The sequence below is a fragment of the Bufo bufo genome, chromosome 9 (genome assembly GCF_905171765.1).
Source record: "Bufo bufo chromosome 9, aBufBuf1.1, whole genome shotgun sequence".
Taxonomy (NCBI): domain Eukaryota; kingdom Metazoa; phylum Chordata; class Amphibia; order Anura; family Bufonidae; genus Bufo; species Bufo bufo.
The window spans coordinates 208365629-208383513 of NC_053397.1; the positions used below are offsets into that span (position 1 = coordinate 208365629).

The following is a 17885-nucleotide window of genomic DNA, read 5'->3' on the forward strand; positions in this document are numbered from 1 at the left end:
TGGTTTCTATGAGACACCTGCTAGCAGAACATATACTGTAGGTGGACATGTCTTTAATGAGAACATACGATAGGAACATTTATAGACGAGGTGGGGGGTTTGGACAGCGCACATACATACTTCATATCATTAAATTAACACAAGGATGAAATCCACGCATATGGAATCCTTTGTACAGCCACTAGGAAAAAAAACATCCTGATTGCGAAAATAAAATTAGACGTGAAAGTTAATAGAACATGGATGTAATAATCCCTACAATATTGCAAACTTCAAATTTGATCAAAGGTGATATTATCAGATGGCAACAGAACACTGCCCCTGGTGGTAATAATTGTAAGTCAGATTTGGAATTATTCCAAGAAGCAGTGATCATTTCTGATCATTCCATTACTCATCTCCGTATTTAATATTTTTTTTATATCAAAACACATTGGAGGCATTGATTATGTGGGCTCAGTTCGTTTTCGGCCTATCCATTAACTCCAAACTAGTGACATCACAGTAGCACTGAGGGACATCTTGTCAGGAGGTACTGGCTCAAAATAAAAAAAAGTAAACTGTAGAACCTCTCTTTACATTTGCCATTGATTAAGGCTCCGTTCAGATTGCGTCAGGGTCCTACATTTGCTGTATATGCTGGGAAAAGCTCGCCATGTATGCGTCAAATGTATCTATAGGGCTTCACTTAACTAAAGGAGGCCTGAAATCTTACCTAAGTGCTGGTGAGATTTTAATCAGTGCATGCGCAATGCAGCACTCAAAGCAGGAACAGCCTCATGAGCAGCACTGCGCATGCGCCAATTGAAATCTCTCTGGTGCATGAGCAAGATTTCAGGAAGAGGCATTCAAACAGTGAGGATGCGAGCATTGTCAATCAGGACATGAAGGGAAATGGTGACGGGGAAGAGGAGGAGATGAAGTAGTGCTCCAGCCCCTCGGTGCTCTGAGCACCTAAACTACCTACATAACAATAAAAGTAAATATTTAGGATCTGATTGCAGGCTTTAATTCACCATGATCAACCCTACCTGGCAGTATGGTTTGTAGGTTGATCATGGTGACAAAGGTTCTTTAAGTATTGGATCATTTTAAGTGATCTTCTGATATAGGCATGTGGCCATCAACTCTAATTCATAAAGAGCCAGTTCCACCTAAAACCTCACTACATGGACACTTGAAAATGAGTTGCCGCGTTCTACCTAGCGCCTGAGTTGGCGGCGCATGACACCAAGATTCAGATGAACATGGTCATACCCCCTCCTCCCTAGACAGAACACAGTATATCAGTTTCCCTTGCAAGTGCTTCTTTAAGTGACATCTCAGTGGTGCCAATCATTTCCAGCAAACGGTTAGGTCGTAAACTAATTCCGCCCCCAAACTGGATATCATCTACCTCCAATATGTTTAAGTGCTATAAGCTTGGCGTTATTAGACGCTCGCTTTGTATACTTCTTCCCAGTTTATGCTGATGTGTAACACTGCTTGGCAGAGCATTTAATACTGGATAGAACATTTCCTTAAAGCAACTTAAATTAGTTTCCTGTGATGGAAAAAAAACATGAAATGTAATCATAAGCTACAAGTACACATAGGGTAAGTTACCAGGATGCAGGCTGGATATCTCCAAACACATTCTCAAATACTGGCTAAAAGGAAATAAGATGACATTTCTACGTGAAGGAGAATGAATAGAGTCTTACAGCTTAGGAAGCGAGAGTAAGGAAATAATTGCAGGTTTGCAGGGCTGATTCTGAGATACATCACCTTCTCGTTATGTGGGCAGAAGCTCTAGGGTTCACCAGATTAAGCTCTGCAACAAATCTTTGCAAATTTATGTGTAAAAATGTTGTAAGAAGTACATTAAAGAGGCTACCTGTCACTTATTTTTTCCCAGGAACCTTGATGTAATAGTACGAAATACAAAAAAAGACTCTGTATCTCTCCATTTCATTCAGTAGCAATTCCACCTTGAGCCAAAGACAGACCGGCTGATAGGGAAAGGTAATCCATGGCAACCAAGCTGTCAGATGTGAGAAGGGGAGAGTCGCGTCTGTGTTATTAATCAGATTTTTCTAAATCGAGAGCCACCAGATCAAGTGTTTTTTTTTCCCTTTACGTTCACAACTGTGTTGGAAGCTTCATTAGAAGTCTCTGTCACAGACTGTGTCGTTTGTGATGAAAAATATAGCTCCGAGAGCAGAACCATTTTTTTTCTCTTCTCAAAGCTGAAAGTGTGCAGCCCGCATCCATAGGTCTATTCTGTTCCACCCACAAAAAAAATACAACAGGTCCTATTCTTGTCTCTTGACAAGGATAGGACTGTTCTATAGAGGGCAGTAAATATGTAATAGAAAGAAAGTTGAGGGTTAATCGGGTCTTGTGGAAAGGTAATCCAGAAGACCAGAAAAAACTTAAGGCGCCAGTGGATTAGGAGAACATATTAGGAGAGAAGGAAAAAGGCAAGTAGAGTGTACTAGTGAAGAGGCTGCTTAAGGCTTGACCATGCGGACAAACTATCAACATGTAGGACATTATTAATGGAAGGGAGACAAAAAGGTTGGGTGCAGTAGGCTCGTGGTGACCTCCCACTGAATACAACCTGCTCCTAACAGTGAATTGGTGCTGTACTTTGGGTTTTCCGGAGCAGGTTAAATTCAGTGGGAGGTCACCACGAGCCTACCGCACCCAACATTTTTTTCTCCCTTCCATTAATACTATTTAGGGCAGGACGTTCCGTTCCGCAAAATGTGGAACGCACGCGGCCAGTATTTGTGTTTTGCAGATCTGCATTTTGCGGATGGCAAAAGCGGCTACGGGCATGTACATGAGCCCCAAGTCAGTGGTGTCTGTTGTAAGACAGATACGGTATTGCTTCCTGGTTTCCATTTGAAACCGAAACCACAACATATATGTGAACCGACTGTGGGAAACTGAAAGGGATGGTGTGGGTGTCCCACAGAAGTAACATTTGTATGAATTAAAAGTTGTATTAACACATGATTCTTGGGTTTGTGGGCTCAATTTTGCAGAGTTCGCCCTTTCTTTTTCCTAGAACCAGCATTGGATGAAATTTAGTCCAAGGGATTCAAGTTTCTACGTTTGTCACAATTATGTGGTTTTCTGCCACACTCCAAAAACATTTAAAAGGGTTTCCGGTACTTTGATATTGATGACCTATTCTCTGGATAGGTCACTGATATCAGATTAGTGGGAGTCCAACATCAGCACCCCCATGATCAGCTGTTTCGGGCAACCACTGGAGACAGAATCTATACAGTGGATGGAAGGTTCTGTCCACTATGTAGTTTCCAACACCAGCATACTATCACAGCCACCAGATAGCTGAGAGAATATCGTGTTTCAGACTCTGTGCATTGTACAGTTTCCAGGACCTGCCCAAAACAGCTGATCGGTGGCTGTGCAGGATGTTGGACTCTACTAATCTGATATTGAGGACCTATCCCGATGATCAGCCATCGATATCCAAGTAGCGGAAAACCCCTTTCATTGGTACACTTCTGACATAGATTGTGATGTGAGTGAACATATTCAATGTACAGAACAGTGGCTTATATTCAGAATATATAATAAACAGGAAAGAAATGAGAAGAAAATTGGAGGTGGGGGAGACAAGTTTTTGGTAAAGTTACACACCCCCATGTCTTACTCACCCGCCCCTTTACTAGGTCCATGGTGAATCACTTCTATATAGAAGGAGATTAGCTTTTCTTTAGTCATGGATGCTTTAATTTTTTATGGACTATGATTGCTTTGGAAATATAAAAAAATATAAAAAAAACATCTAAAAAAACTAAAAATATCTATTGCTTCAGTAACTTCTTGGAACATAGAAGTCTATAAATTCTATAGATCATCATTTCTATGAAAATACTTGGACTTCATTTATTTTTTTATTTTTATTAAAGAGGTACTCCTAGTAGGGCAGTATTAGATCGGTGGGGTTCTGACTGCTGGAACCCCCACAAATCACGAGATTCAGGGGGCCATTCCCCGGTCTAAAAGGAGCAGCAGGTCGAGCATGCGTACTTGCCACTCCATCAATCTCTATCAGACTGTGTGAGATAGCCAAGTACAAGTCATATACTTTTTACAGAGCACTGGTGAGCATGTCTGACCATAGCTCCTTTCAAATGGGAACCCCTGTTCTCGTGATTAGGTGGGGTCCCAGCAGTCTGATGCCCACCTATCTGATAGTATTGAATACCTTGTTCTAACCAGAATACCTATTTAATAATTTTTTAGCAGGTCCCTCTATAAAGAGATCCTACCAGAGTCTTTAAAGAAAGTTACCCTCTTTCTAGTGACTGCACTAATAATTTTCTATGATCAAAATCCAATGCAACGTGATTTTATTATCTCCTTTGGAAATTAAAAAATAAAATAAAAAAATCCATGGTCATATAATACTTTTATTGGACCTTTTTGTAAGTTTTGGGATAACTAAAAATCCTGTTTTTTTTGTTTTTTTTCGCCATGCCCAGCAGACCACACATGCCACTTCAATTTATACTTTACTGACAGTGATTCTCCTCCTAAAACAAATATAATGGAGGGGATTTGTCTCAGCAAAAGCTAATAAAATGCACAAAAGGAACTACGGCAGCAGGTAGCCGTGCGAGCAACTAGTGATTGAAATCAAAGTCAATACTTTCTTTAGGAAAGTGTGAGCCAAATCAATTTGTCAGGCCCCAGTATTGGGCAGATACACACATTCTGTCTGGCACCCGCAACGGCTAAATCTGGTTTGTTTTCTAGAAAAACACTAGTCCTGAAAGCAAACACTTAAGGCTGCAGGAGGAGGATTTGGCCAGACTAGCAGCATGGCTCTCTTCCATGGGGTAGGTCTTGCCTGTACTGCATGCAGATAGGTTCGGAGTGTCTGAAGACTATATACACAGCAAGCGTCTGGTGTTGGAAAGAACAAGTTTAGTGTTTACAGAGCAAGAGACAATTGGGTTTACTTACTGTAAGGTACACATTCATATTGGACTTCCAAGTACTTGTAGGTCCCCGGACACGGGTCAGGGAACACGTCTGATCCTGTGATCACCACACACTGCGTCCTATTGTTACACCTGTAATTAGAAAATAAACCCAGGTCATTATTTAGGCGGAAAACAAACCAGAGGCTTAAACAGAACCCTGGGTGCCACTGCCACACAACCAAAAGGAAGCAACTGCTACGGGTACAATGAGAGTATAGACACAAGGCATACAGATTAGTTATTTATGTTTATATTGTGGGTGCAAGTTGAACACCCTGCATTGCCTGCAATCTGCACACACACATATCTATTTGAGTAAAGACAAGCTATAATCATTTTAAAAAATTGCAGCAAAATTAGTAAAATAAGCAAAAAAAATACTCTTCTAGGCAAACTGTTGTGAAATGCAGTAGAATGATTTCAAGTCATAATTACTGAATTCATCCTAGGAAGGGTATATGGCCCGGTTAGGAAAAGGACTGCCTATACTCCTTTAGCCAAAGGCAGCATAAGGCATTGGCATCTGCCTCTCCAGGCTATGAAGCTAAGCTCTGTAAAATCCATTAGATAAAAGCTATAGTGCAATTAATGTACTGAGATTACTTAAAGGGGTTGTCCCATCTCAACATTTATAACATATTCCTAGGATATATCACAAATGACAGATGGGTCCTGTCTCCAGAACAAGAACCCCGAACTTAAAGGGGTTGTCCGGGCTTTTTTCTTTTGATGACCTATCCTCAGGATTCAGAGGAGGGACTCCTAAGCCAGGAAGAGTCCGGACTCTTCGGGATTCCCCACTGTTCAGCGATCTGAGAATAGACCTGAGGGGGCCCCTTCCCAAGAGCAGTGGGCCCCGGAACTTGCCCTGCTTTGCCGGGTGCTGATGCCGGCCCTGGCACCAGTATTATAACTGGCGCATGATACAATGGCCAAAAATTTGCATTAGGGGCCAGGAGCTCTCCCTCTACTACAATAACCCCGTCGCCAAGCCTTGACTTGTCAGTGATCATTCTTTCAATGTATTAATCTCATACCATTCGTCATCTGAAGCAGCCAGGTTTTCTCCCAAGTCTTATCTACCTCCTGCCTACACAAAATCATCCAGGTAGCCAGGTCATTACTGACAATGCAATGAAAAAAATGTGTTTCCTACATGTGTACAGTCTACGATAACGACTCTAAACTAGTGAGAACCAACAGATCCCTTAGAAAGAGACAGAGAGCGGCCTCCTTTTTGTGCTCCCTGCAATTATCTGCCATGAAAACACGCTTCCCAGAATGTCAGCAATGTTCCATTCTTGCATACAAAACTATATATAAAATATTAATAAGTGCATAAATCTGCTTTTCATCTCGCGCCGAACGCTGTTCAAAATAACGTTGTTGAGAGCAATGTCATGGAGCTCAACGTATTTGCAGAGCTTTATGATACAATTAATTTGTCACTTTCAGGAGCGGTGGAAAAAAAAAAAAAAAAAGATCGAATTCATTAATGATTTAATAAACATGGATAACGTAAGAAAGGAGAAATACTTTAGAAGTCTGAATTAAAATGCACGTTCCATAAACAGCAGAATTTAAACAGTATTGCCGGCTTACGTGGCGAACGAGCAATTACTTCGTTAAAAGAAAAAAAAAAAAAATCATGCTTTTCCAATGGTACAGTTGAGAAAATAAAAAAAGGTACAATAAAAATAAAAAAATTCCCAAGGGGGAGTAAATGCCATGTCCGTAAGGTGAGAGGAATACAATCAGGTGGAAATCAAGCATGCCAGACCTTCAGTCCTGTGAGTAGAAATAGGAGAGTAAAGGCTTATTTATTTTATTAAATTTATTTATTTTTATTTATATTTTTTTTGGGGGGGGGGGCGGGCTGTAATTATATATATATTTCACACAAACCCTTAAAGGAGAAAGTGGATCTTTAAATTAGTCAAGGATCTTTTAAGAATAGAAGCCACTATGGTAGAATCAGAGCCTAAAATGTCTTATTCTTCAAACAGGTGATCAAAAAGCTCTTTGATGAACATCTGTCAAGAACACATAAGAACAAAATGTTTTGACAAAAAAACGTAAAATTAAAATGGTTCTCTGGTATTTTCATATGGAGTGCCTATCCTCAGGATAGGTCATCGATATGAGATTGGCAGGGGTGCAACATCTGACACCCTGGCTGACCAACTGTTTAAAAGGAAGCTCAGGTGAGCTCCACGGCCTCCTCACAGCTTACCAAGCACAGTGCCGTCCACCGAGTAGTGCCGCTCAGGCTCATTCGTTTGTATGACCAATGTACGTGATGTCACATTGCCTAAGAAGAGGCCTAAGCACCCCTGGAGCATTGCTGTCTCTTCATACAGCCGATTGGCGGGTCTGTAGGAAGTCAGAACCCCGCCAATCTTATGTTGATGAAATACCCTAAGGACATCAATATCAAAATCCTAGAGAACCCCTTGAAATACAAAAAAAGAAGAAGTCTTGTTATGTATGTCACACCATTCAAGCAGCACAACTCCTGTCCATGGCGGACAGGAAACATTGATGTGCTGTTCCCATTCAATAGCGTCAGCAGTTAATGTATGCAAGAGTGGAACGTCATTGCAAAGGCTCAATAGTCACAGGCCGACCATGCACACAAGAGCGCCGAGTCCAGTGATTGGCAGCAAAGGTCACGTGAAAGGGAACAGATTGTCATCATTTCCATTCAGCGGGTAGTGGAGACAAAGTCATGAAATGATAGGACTTCAAGTCCTTCTGGTTGGACAACCCCTTTACTATTTACCAAATGGATCGCTCCAATTTTGTTGCTTTAATATTTTGCGTTACTTAGAAAATAAGAGTGACACTGGATCTCTTTCACAGAAAAAATATAATAAAAATACCTGGATGACGATTTATTATTCTAGAGAGGCATTCACCACTTCAGTTATTATTCATGGCGAATTCATTGTTTTGCGAAGTCCAATAACAATGTGGAACTTTAATAAAAAATACGGCTATATTTTGACGGCGAAGGAAGGTTGCACAATGCAAAACAAATTACATTAAGACTCTATTCTCCGGTGTTTGTTATTACACGTTACCAAGCGTGGAGCGATGGAGAAGAGATTCTGTGTGCAATCTATTGTGCAAAGTGTTTTAATCAATATTCTTGTTCTACTGATTAATCCGGGGCTTCTGTTTTGGCAAGATAACATTCGTGTCTCTTGTCATGCTCCAAAAAACTATTGGGAATCTTCAGCCGATCATTAGATATGCTACAATAAAGCAATAGTGCGCTCTCTTTCTTCCTTAAATTACTTCTCCGCCGTGCTATCGTTCTTCATCTGCGCCAGCACTGGATCATTATTAGAGGTCCCCTGAAACCGCCACTGCTGCTCTTGTCTCTAGGCCATTGGATGCCATTTTCAATCGAGGTTTCAGCATGAAAATATGAATTAAGAAAATTTCATTACCTCCTGCCAGGGGCCATTATTCTGCGCTATTCTCCGAGATTAAAAATGCAAAGTGAAATTGAAAGGCACGTGACATCAAAATAAACCAAAGACAAGGCTCCGAAACAGGACATCGTGTCATTAAAGACGGCACTTACCTGAGATAATTAAAATGGGATAAGTTTATATGGCACAATAGAGAGAGAATATCGTAATTGGAAAGGAAACCGAGTAGAGGTATAGTTTGAAGGAAGGGCAGTCAGTACACATTTATAATCAAGTCTATGAACCGGCTCCAGGCTCAAATCATCTCGATGGAAAATAATCCAACTAGTCACAGCAAAAGCCTAATACTTTAAGGTTGGAGCCATGAGAAGGCTGGACACAACATTTCTTGTCAGAGTACGGAGAATAGTTGTGCTGCATGCAGTATCACCATGATTCTGACTCTTCAGGTACTAAAGTAGTAATTATGGTGGACTATTAGCTGTCAGTGCAGTAATAACTAAAATGGGACAAATTATGGGCCATAAGGTACCACACAAATAGGACTAAAGCTGGACATACACTTTAGATGAATGAAGGTCAAACTCATCAATTTCAGAAGAACCGGCCAACCATCTAATGTGCAGTGGGGTTGGGTGCTCTGACTTCCCCTGACAACACATCTCGAGGGCAAAAATTATGAGGCTGTTGGGTTTCAACATGCACAATCCTTTTGTTCTCAGTGGAAGAGTGTCAACGGTAGAAGTAGCAAGTAGAAGATTATTCCCCTCTCCCCATCTTGAACACAAGTACGCTCAGTGGGGTCACAAACGTTTCGCTAACAGCTATCAACAACATATGGCCAGCCTAATTCTACCATATGGAATCACAAGAGAAATATAGCTTCACTGATCCCACTGGGCAGCCAGGTACCACCGGCAAGAGAATATAAATTGATTGACAAAACAAATATTATTATTATTATTAATAATAATAAAAATATATATATATATATACATACATACACACACACACACAAGGATGAGTGAGAATGTAATAATGATATATGGAAGTGATTAGAATATTAGAGCAAAATGATACGTTTATTGGCGAAAACTGTACAATTATAAGAAGGCTTTAGGACCCTGATGGGCCGCCACTAGCCTGGATACAAGATGAGATACAGTTGGGCACGGAGGCATACAGATTCCGTATGGTATCCTGTGGCACATTGGCTCACAGATGTTACAGCTGGAACGGTAAATCCTGCATCCTCATAGGGTGGTGAAGCTGGTGTCCCAGCTGATCTCTTAAATGGTCAACTGGCGAAAATCTGGTGACGGGGCAGGCCAAGGTACTGTTGCAATCTGGCGTAGACATTCCTGTGAAACTCTCAGTGTGTGTGGGCGAGTATTACCCTGCAAAAGATGCCAGTTGGAAGGCCTGCCATGACATTGGCCTTTCTATCTGGGTGAATTTTTTATTTAATCTATTTTTTGTTAATGAGTGTATGAGAATATTTTCTTACCAATCATGCAAATGACAATTAGTACAAAATAGTGTGTGGGAGGTAGGAGGAAGTTCAGGATCAATATGGGCAGCCTCGTTCTCTAAAACCACCATTGTATAAGGAATAATGCACAAGAAACTGGGTGAAATGAAGTAAGAACGTGCAGCTCCATTAAAGTGATTGAAAACTAATGAATTCTTCATGAAAAACCTTGAATGCAAAGTAACCATGAAATTAAGAAACTAAATGTAGTGTAATTAATATAAAAACTGCACGTATCCCAAGATAATCCTCTTATTTGTCACAGAAGTGTTATTAAGCACTAGCACTCTTATTATAGTCACCATCAGTATCTTAATCAACGTTGGTTTCTGGTCTTCATGAAAGCCAGATCCATGGCTGTGAACGACGGGTTGTGATAAGATTGGGAACAGAGCAGAAATTATGTGGGAAGTGGTGAAGTTAGTAAGGCAGTGTTAGAAGCTGGAGAGAAAAATAAAATTGTAGTTTTCTGCGGTAAATCAAAGGCCATATATCGGTGGTAGTCTTCTCTAGAAGCTTGGCTTGTAGTGGAGATTATCTTCAAAAAAATAGTGCCCTACTGAGGCATGAAGTGCCATAAGGACTCTGTGTGCTCTCTTACAAACTCTGTGCCTAAAAGGTCTACCATGTCCAAGGAGGTTTGGTTGAAGGCTGAAGATCTTTGCTTACCAGTGATTATATACATAAGTATCTGTAGAAACATGGCACATAACCTACATAATTCTTCTGCACCTTCTACAACAATTCATAAACCACTACATACAGTTTTTTTTTCTCACGCAATTTAAACACAAGTATCAAGGCTCCTAATATTGATGACCAATACTCAGGATAGGTCATTAACATCTTATCCGTAAGGGTCTAAACACCCCGCACTGCTACCGATCTGTTGTTCCCTACAGCCTCCTATGCTGGAACTAGCACTGTGAATGTAACAGGAAGCACAGCGCCATTCAAAGTGTAGTGGTTGTGCTGGGTTACTGCACCTCAGCTTCCCGTGAAGTGAATGGGAGCTGAGCTGCAGTAACCCCACACAACCACTAGATGCTGCATGGAGCTGTGCTTTCAGTTCCATTCAGAGTGCAGTTTCAGCAGCGGAGGCCATATGGAACAGCTGATTGATGTGAGTTGCAGGGTGTCGGAGCCTCACCAATTGGATATAAATTACCTATCCTGAGGATAGATCAACAATATCAGGAGCCTGGAAAACCCCTTTAATTTTGAAAACATTCTAGCAAGTAACTAGGATTTCATACAGAGTATTATTAAAAAAATTTTTTTTAACAATTAGTACCAGAAGATGGACAGCAGTGCCAGTGCCAAGGCCAATAAGTACCGGTTATAGGTTCCATCCCCAATCAACAAGATATTTGAAGACTAAAGCAGTGCCAGATTCTATCCAGCTACTCAAATTTCGGATATTTATTTTGCTAGGAAGCAGAGAAGACCTTGATGAATATTTATGATGCCAATTTTCTACTCATTACCCCAATTTTTTTTTTTTTTAAAACAACACATGAATATGCTCACCGTAGAACATGGCCGCCATCCTGTTTACATGACAGGGCCACCTTAAATGTCCCATTACTTATTTAATGCACCATTTGCTTGTTTCTCTTCCTAATCCCCATTTAGGGAAATCACTTAGAGAGATTTTTCTCACCTATCGCTGTGTGAGAGTCTGCAAACACATCGACATTTACAGCCAAGCAAATTGGAACTCGCAATGGGCATCCCCAGTAAGTTCAAATTAGCAAAGAACTTGATACCAAGACCATACCAAAGATACTGCGTAATAAGACATAACCTTGCAGGACCTTCGAAGCAAATCTCAGACTTTTCCTCAATAACCCTAGCTAATTATCTGCAAAGTTAGAGGCCTTCTGTGGCAGGTAATTCTTCTTGGAACTGGAGATTTTGGGGCTTTTCAATATTTAATTAGACTTGTTATGATATGAAAATTCTTGCGCATACATGCTCGTCAATTTCCAGGACATTTCTCCTAATTACATTCACATTTAGATTGGTCATCTTAAAACCACATCTGTTATTATTTACTCCTTAAAGAACACTCTAAGGGAAAAAATATTTTTCACCTTTACGGCTTTAGAGCTCTACAAATTGCTTTTCTGGACCGTTAATTACCCACTTAGAGGATTACAGGCTGCAATAATGCAAAGGAACCTGCATCCAGGACACATTTTACAGATAAAAAAAATGTATACATAAAACTGTTTTAACTAAAGCTGCCCAGGAGAACGAGAGGTTTGGTTTTCTCCTTTTTTTGTGATTTTTTTTTAATCTACAAAAAAAAAAAAAAAACTATACAGAGAAATGTGTGTTGATCCAGAGGGTGATTGTGGTGATTAATTAGTACAAGTCTACAAACTGCTAGAGATGTGAAAAGCTGAAGTAAATTAACTGTATCTATGTTTAAAATAAAGTTACGTTAAAATGTCACCTTTATGACCAAAAATTATTAAATGGCCCAAATACAAAAAGTTTAATTTATTTTATCGTTTCAACCATGTTTGAATGTTACAAATGTTACCTTTTCCTTTAATTTACTCACTATCCCTCCCCCCAAAAAAATAAAAAGGTTGTATTCGTATAGTAAATACTAACATAACAAGTATAGTGCCTATAATCCGATTCAATTTTTAACACAAAACATATCGGGCAATGTAAATTTTATTCACTTTACGAGAAAAGTCAACTTTTGTTGTAATTTTTGGTTGAAACACAACGGTATTAGGTTGCTGCCATATACAGTCTTTTTTCGTGTTTTTTTCCTCTTTATAGAGGAGTCTGTGGGAGAATGTCAGAGAAAAAAAAAAAAACACACCATGCACCAAGCCCAGAGCATCCTGTGAGTAAAAAAAAAAAAAAGTTATTGACTCCAAAAATGCACGTCAAGGTTGAAAAAACGCCACTGTCTGTCTTGCATTTAAAGTGGTCGCCCCATCTGAACATTTATGGCATATCACTAGGATATGCAACAAATGTAAGACAGGTGCAGGTCTCGCCTTTGAGACCTGCTCATATCTACAGAAAGGGGTCCATAAGGTCGAGGGGAGCACACCGCACATATGCAGCCAGCTATCTATTCACAGCTATGGAAGCTTTGCAAATAGCCAAGCCCCAGAGGTGGGACCCACATCTATCTGACATTTTTTGGCATATCTTTGCAATGGGACAACCTTTTTAATATTTCCCATAGACTGCTGGTGCAAAAAAAAAAAAAAAGCCAGCTATCAAACTCTACATGTCGTAATTTTATTCCGCCTGCCTCTCGGCATGTTTGCTGTGCTGCCACTGGAACTCCAGCCCGCCCCCATTATAGTCAATGGGGTCGGAGCGGTAGACCGGGGGCACGTGTGGACTAGCGGCAGCACGGATCCGACAGGCTGTTCACTCGCCGAAACAGCCTGCCGGAGTTCCTTGCCGCTAGTGTGAAAGTAGCCTTAATAATAAGGAGAATTACAAATAAAAACATAAATAAATATATAAACAGAACAAAAAATAAAATAAATGAAAAGATCTAAAACTATAAAAAAACTGTGTGTGATATTATGTCCAAGGACAACTTTGACACAGAGGTCACTTTTGGAAGACACATCGCACTAGGCCTATCTGGAGATAATGGGGCCTGGATGACATGAGGATTAACCTGCAGATACCTTGCGCAGCAACAACAATATCCCCAGCAGAACATATCAATTATTTCAGTTGTTTTTATGGCAAAGTGTTTGAAAACTCAACCTCTTCACTCAGTCACATCAAATGTCTGCTTTCTAGACATGGTGACACCTGTTGTCACAAACTTGTTTATTTCCACTAGACCAATGAAGGGAAAATTAAGAATTTACAGATTGTGTAAAAACACCTGAAGATCTGTGAGTTTCAACACCGCATGGAGAGCACAATTAGAGGGTAGGATAAGGAGTGTAAACAAGAGATAAGATGATAAAGAATGAGGTGTAGGAGATTCACAATGCGGTGTGACAAACTTCTACTTATCAATAACCAAAAAGCACTGTTGTCCCTTTTGCTTATCTGTAAGGGCAGATAAGCAAAAGGGACAACTTCACATTTTGAGACTATGCTGCCAAAATTTACACCAAATGCCATAAACTGTTTGATAAATTTGGTGCAACTTAAATATATCCAACTCCAGTTGTGATGTCACACTTGCTGGAGCGAAATTGCAGCTCTTTGAGACTTTTTGAAAAGTTGCATTTCTTCTGGGGTACACCTACTATCAAAGCACCATTCACTTTGCCACCCATTTTTTCTAAAATGGCAAGAGCAGCATAAAATCACAAGAAGTACATTTTTGTAAAAAAAACAAAACGGTGTATACCAAAGTAGACTAACGAGGAAGGGCTAAAATAGCTACATTTTCTTTCACATTTTTGCTGCCAAAAATGCACAGTTCACAGAGGCATCTGAGCCTACCGATCAGTCTTTTTTTGGTCAAATGGATTTTGTCCTTGGGAATATAGCATTAGGGTCCACAAATCCACGAGATAAAAATTGTGGCAGTGGTTCTAGAGAGAGAAGAATATAGTGTAAATTCTCTCTCTCGAGAACCACTGCCATAGTTTTTGTTCTCAAGGATTCCCACAAAGGCACAGTTTGGGGCTGTAGAACTCCTTCTGTGAGGTTGCCAAGTTTATAAGTCCGGGTTGATAAGGCTTGTAGTAACCGGTCATGATGATAACTTCCAGTTCAAATGTTCACCAAAAGTTACAAGACCTATAGGAACTTTTTGTGTTTCTAGGGATGCTATAATCTTCAAAAAACTGAAGAGGTAACAAGCCACAGTACAAACTATTAGGCACGACTTTCAAAGTTTGAATTTCTCCTTAATACTTGACACATGGAAACTGAAATGTCTAAATAATGACCCTGCTCGCTACGTGATGTCTCCTTCACAACGGTGTTGGCACGAGATGATCTTAGTTCATCATCATGGAAGAAAATAATCTTACCTTAACTATCCAAAGCCGGAAACGTAAATCAAACTAGATAATTTTTTTCCCTTTATTCAGAAACTTTTTTGGCAAGGGTTTTCATCCCTTTTCTTTCTCTCCCTCTAAAAAATAACCTGATCCTGCCTTTATTTGTTAAGGACTGAGGAAATTCCGCTGTCAAGAGGTAAACAAAATCCCCTGTCAGATACATTTCTATTTTAATCCTTTTATCAGGATGCTTAACACTGCAGGAATCTGGCGAGTTTGCACAATTAGTGCCTCCAACTCCCCCCCCAGTACTGAGCCGAGCAAGGAGGAAAATAGGATTCTATGGAGGAGAATGGCGGGGCAGTCAGCAGGGAGTGGCGGATATCACAGTACCATGGAATTGCTGAAAGTGTTCATGGTAACTCTTCTGCATTCAGCCAACATTTCATTACCCAAAATGCTATCTTGTTTAATTTCCCCTCCACAAGGGATCCAGTGCGCTTTACCTCCCTCACTTACATTTCCCAGAAATGATAAATGCACAAAGAAAATGATGGCTTTCTTATCTTGCCGGTTTAGCATGAGAATGAGCACAGAACATATTTTTGCAAATATAAAGAGCTGGGCAAACTTAACTGGCGTTAAATGTTACCATCTTTTACAAAAAAAAATAAGTGAAAATCCAGGTTCAGAAAAGAAACATTACAAATCCCCTTCTAGTATTAAACACAGATAACATCTCAGACATCAGTTATGGAAAGATTGCTTTTTTGCTGATATGCAAATACCTACAAAGGCAACAATAAGGAGGTTGTGTGCGGCTTAGCGACAAAGTCACAATGGCTGACAAACCGGAGGGCAAGAGAGGTTTACCCGAGTGGACGGAACTAGAGCGGGTTCTCCAAAAGTTTAACACTACTAAAACTTCCAAAAAGAAATCTTCATTTCAACAATTCCTTACTGTGGAGTACGCTTTTCACAAGGCATCTTTACGATGTCTCCATGTGACAGTAAAGAAGACCTTCAGAAGAAAACAGGGAAAAAAGGTTCCTAAAGGGTATGTTCACTTCGCAAGTTTGCGGTGATTTGAATCCACATGACTTTTTTTTATGACAACACCAAACCTTGGCAGACAGAAGAGGAATTGTCATCAAATCTCTCATCAGTCTTTAGGTCTGTAATTTCAGATGATCACACCTTAGCATTTGAACATACATGTGCTCTTTCTTGTAGATCAACATTAAAATGGATTTTTATACTGGTGGCCTATACTCAGGATAGGTTATCCATTGGGGTTGCGGGTCGGTGGAAGTCCGACTCCTTGCACCTCCACCGATCTGCTGTACCCTCCATGAGTGCTTAGGCCTCTTCCTAGCACATGTAAGGTCACATCGATCACATGGTCTAGGTGGATCTCAGTCCCATTCAAGTGAATAGTGCCATCCACTATCCAGAGGATGCACTGTGCTGGATAAGTTGCAAGGAAGCTGCAGCGCTCACCAGAATTCCAGTAAGTACCAGCTGATTGCTGGGAGCCAGATCCCTGCCAATTTCATGTTGATGGCCTATCCTGAGGATAGGCTATTAATATGAAATTCCTGCAAACCCCCTTTAAATTAACAATTTACAAGGCCAGTTTCACAGAGCTGCAACACCCTGATAGCACTCTGTGGCACTGTATGGGATTAACTCCATCTTGCTCTGTGTACATTGCTTTTTCTACAGGTGTAGAGCATGTACCAGAGCTATAATCAGTTTGTCTGTCTGTATCCAGTCTCTGTCTGACCTAACTTGTGCCTGTGATCCTGATCTGTTAGTAGGCCTGTATCCTCAGTTCCATCTGCCCTGGCCCTGGATTGTCCTTGACTTTGCATGTACTGTCTGTTTAACCTCTGCTTTGTCCTGTCTTTGTGCTTTGACTGTTCCTCTGGTGCTTGCACTGGTGTCTCTGAGCTCCGTGGGTCAGCTGCCAACTATACATGGACTATTCTAAGAGGTAGCGGCTTGGTGGTTTCCCTGCAGCAAAGACCAGATTCCTGTATAGGACTATAGTGTTTAAAGGGTTTCTATCACCTCGTTTTGACATAATTAGCTATCAGACAGCGATCCGCTAGTGTCTGCTCTACCAAACAATGCTATTATAATACCTTTGTGTGCAGCCGTTTGCCTAAAAAACGAACTTTTATTGATATACTAATGAGCCTCTAGGTGCTATGGGGGAGTCTTTTCAGCACCTAGAGGCTCGGTCTACTCACATTGTATGCCGCCCCGCTCGTCCGTTAAGCCCGCCCATCTCCTCCTGAATGCCATCCTCCATCTGAGCCAGCGGACGAATTCTCACTGCGCCTGCGCCGAATACAGACGCGCACGGCGCAGGCGCGAGAATTCGTCCGCTGGCTCAGAGGGAGGATCGCATTCCAGAGGAGATGGGCGGGCTGGAGGGACGCGCTGGGAGGCATTTTGTGTGCGTAGACCGAGCCTCTAGGTGCTGAAAAGACGGCCCCTTAGCACCTAGAGGCTCATTAGCATATCGATAAAAGTTCGTTTTTTAGGCAAACGGCTGCACACAAAGGTATTATAATAGCATTGTTTGGTAGAGCAGACACTAGCGGATCGCTACTGTCTGATAGCTAATTCTGTCAAAACGAGGTGATAGAAACCCTTTAAAGGGTGAAAACCAGGGCAACATCCTAAGGAATAGCCCAAAGCGAAACTGGTTAGTTGGCTCAGTGGTTTCACAACCATTCTAAAACCTGGGGTGAAAGCAGAAAGAGGGAACCTCCAATTTCTCTGCAGCACAGGAAGTCAGAGTAAGGAAGACACTGAAGAAAAGGAAGGCACTATCATGACAGGCAAAGGGTAAATTTGTGTTTGTCTGTATTTGCAGTCTCCAGGTTCCCAGGTCTCACACCAATGCGTGTAACTAAGTATATATAAAAGT

At 40.8% G+C, this 17885-nt stretch overlaps 1 protein-coding gene across 7 annotated transcripts in view; it reads right to left on the reverse strand.

The window, feature by feature from the left end:
- Window positions 1–17885, reverse strand: part of ADGRL2 (adhesion G protein-coupled receptor L2) — a 185797-nt gene that overhangs the window by 62704 nt on the left and 105208 nt on the right. For all 7 annotated transcript variants that reach the window (XM_040408493.1, XM_040408488.1, XM_040408486.1 and 4 more), the window contains exon 4: window positions 4990–5099. In XM_040408493.1, the coding sequence (XP_040264427.1) occupies window positions 4990–5099 (110 nt within the window). The remainder of the gene's footprint in view (window positions 1–4989; window positions 5100–17885) is intronic.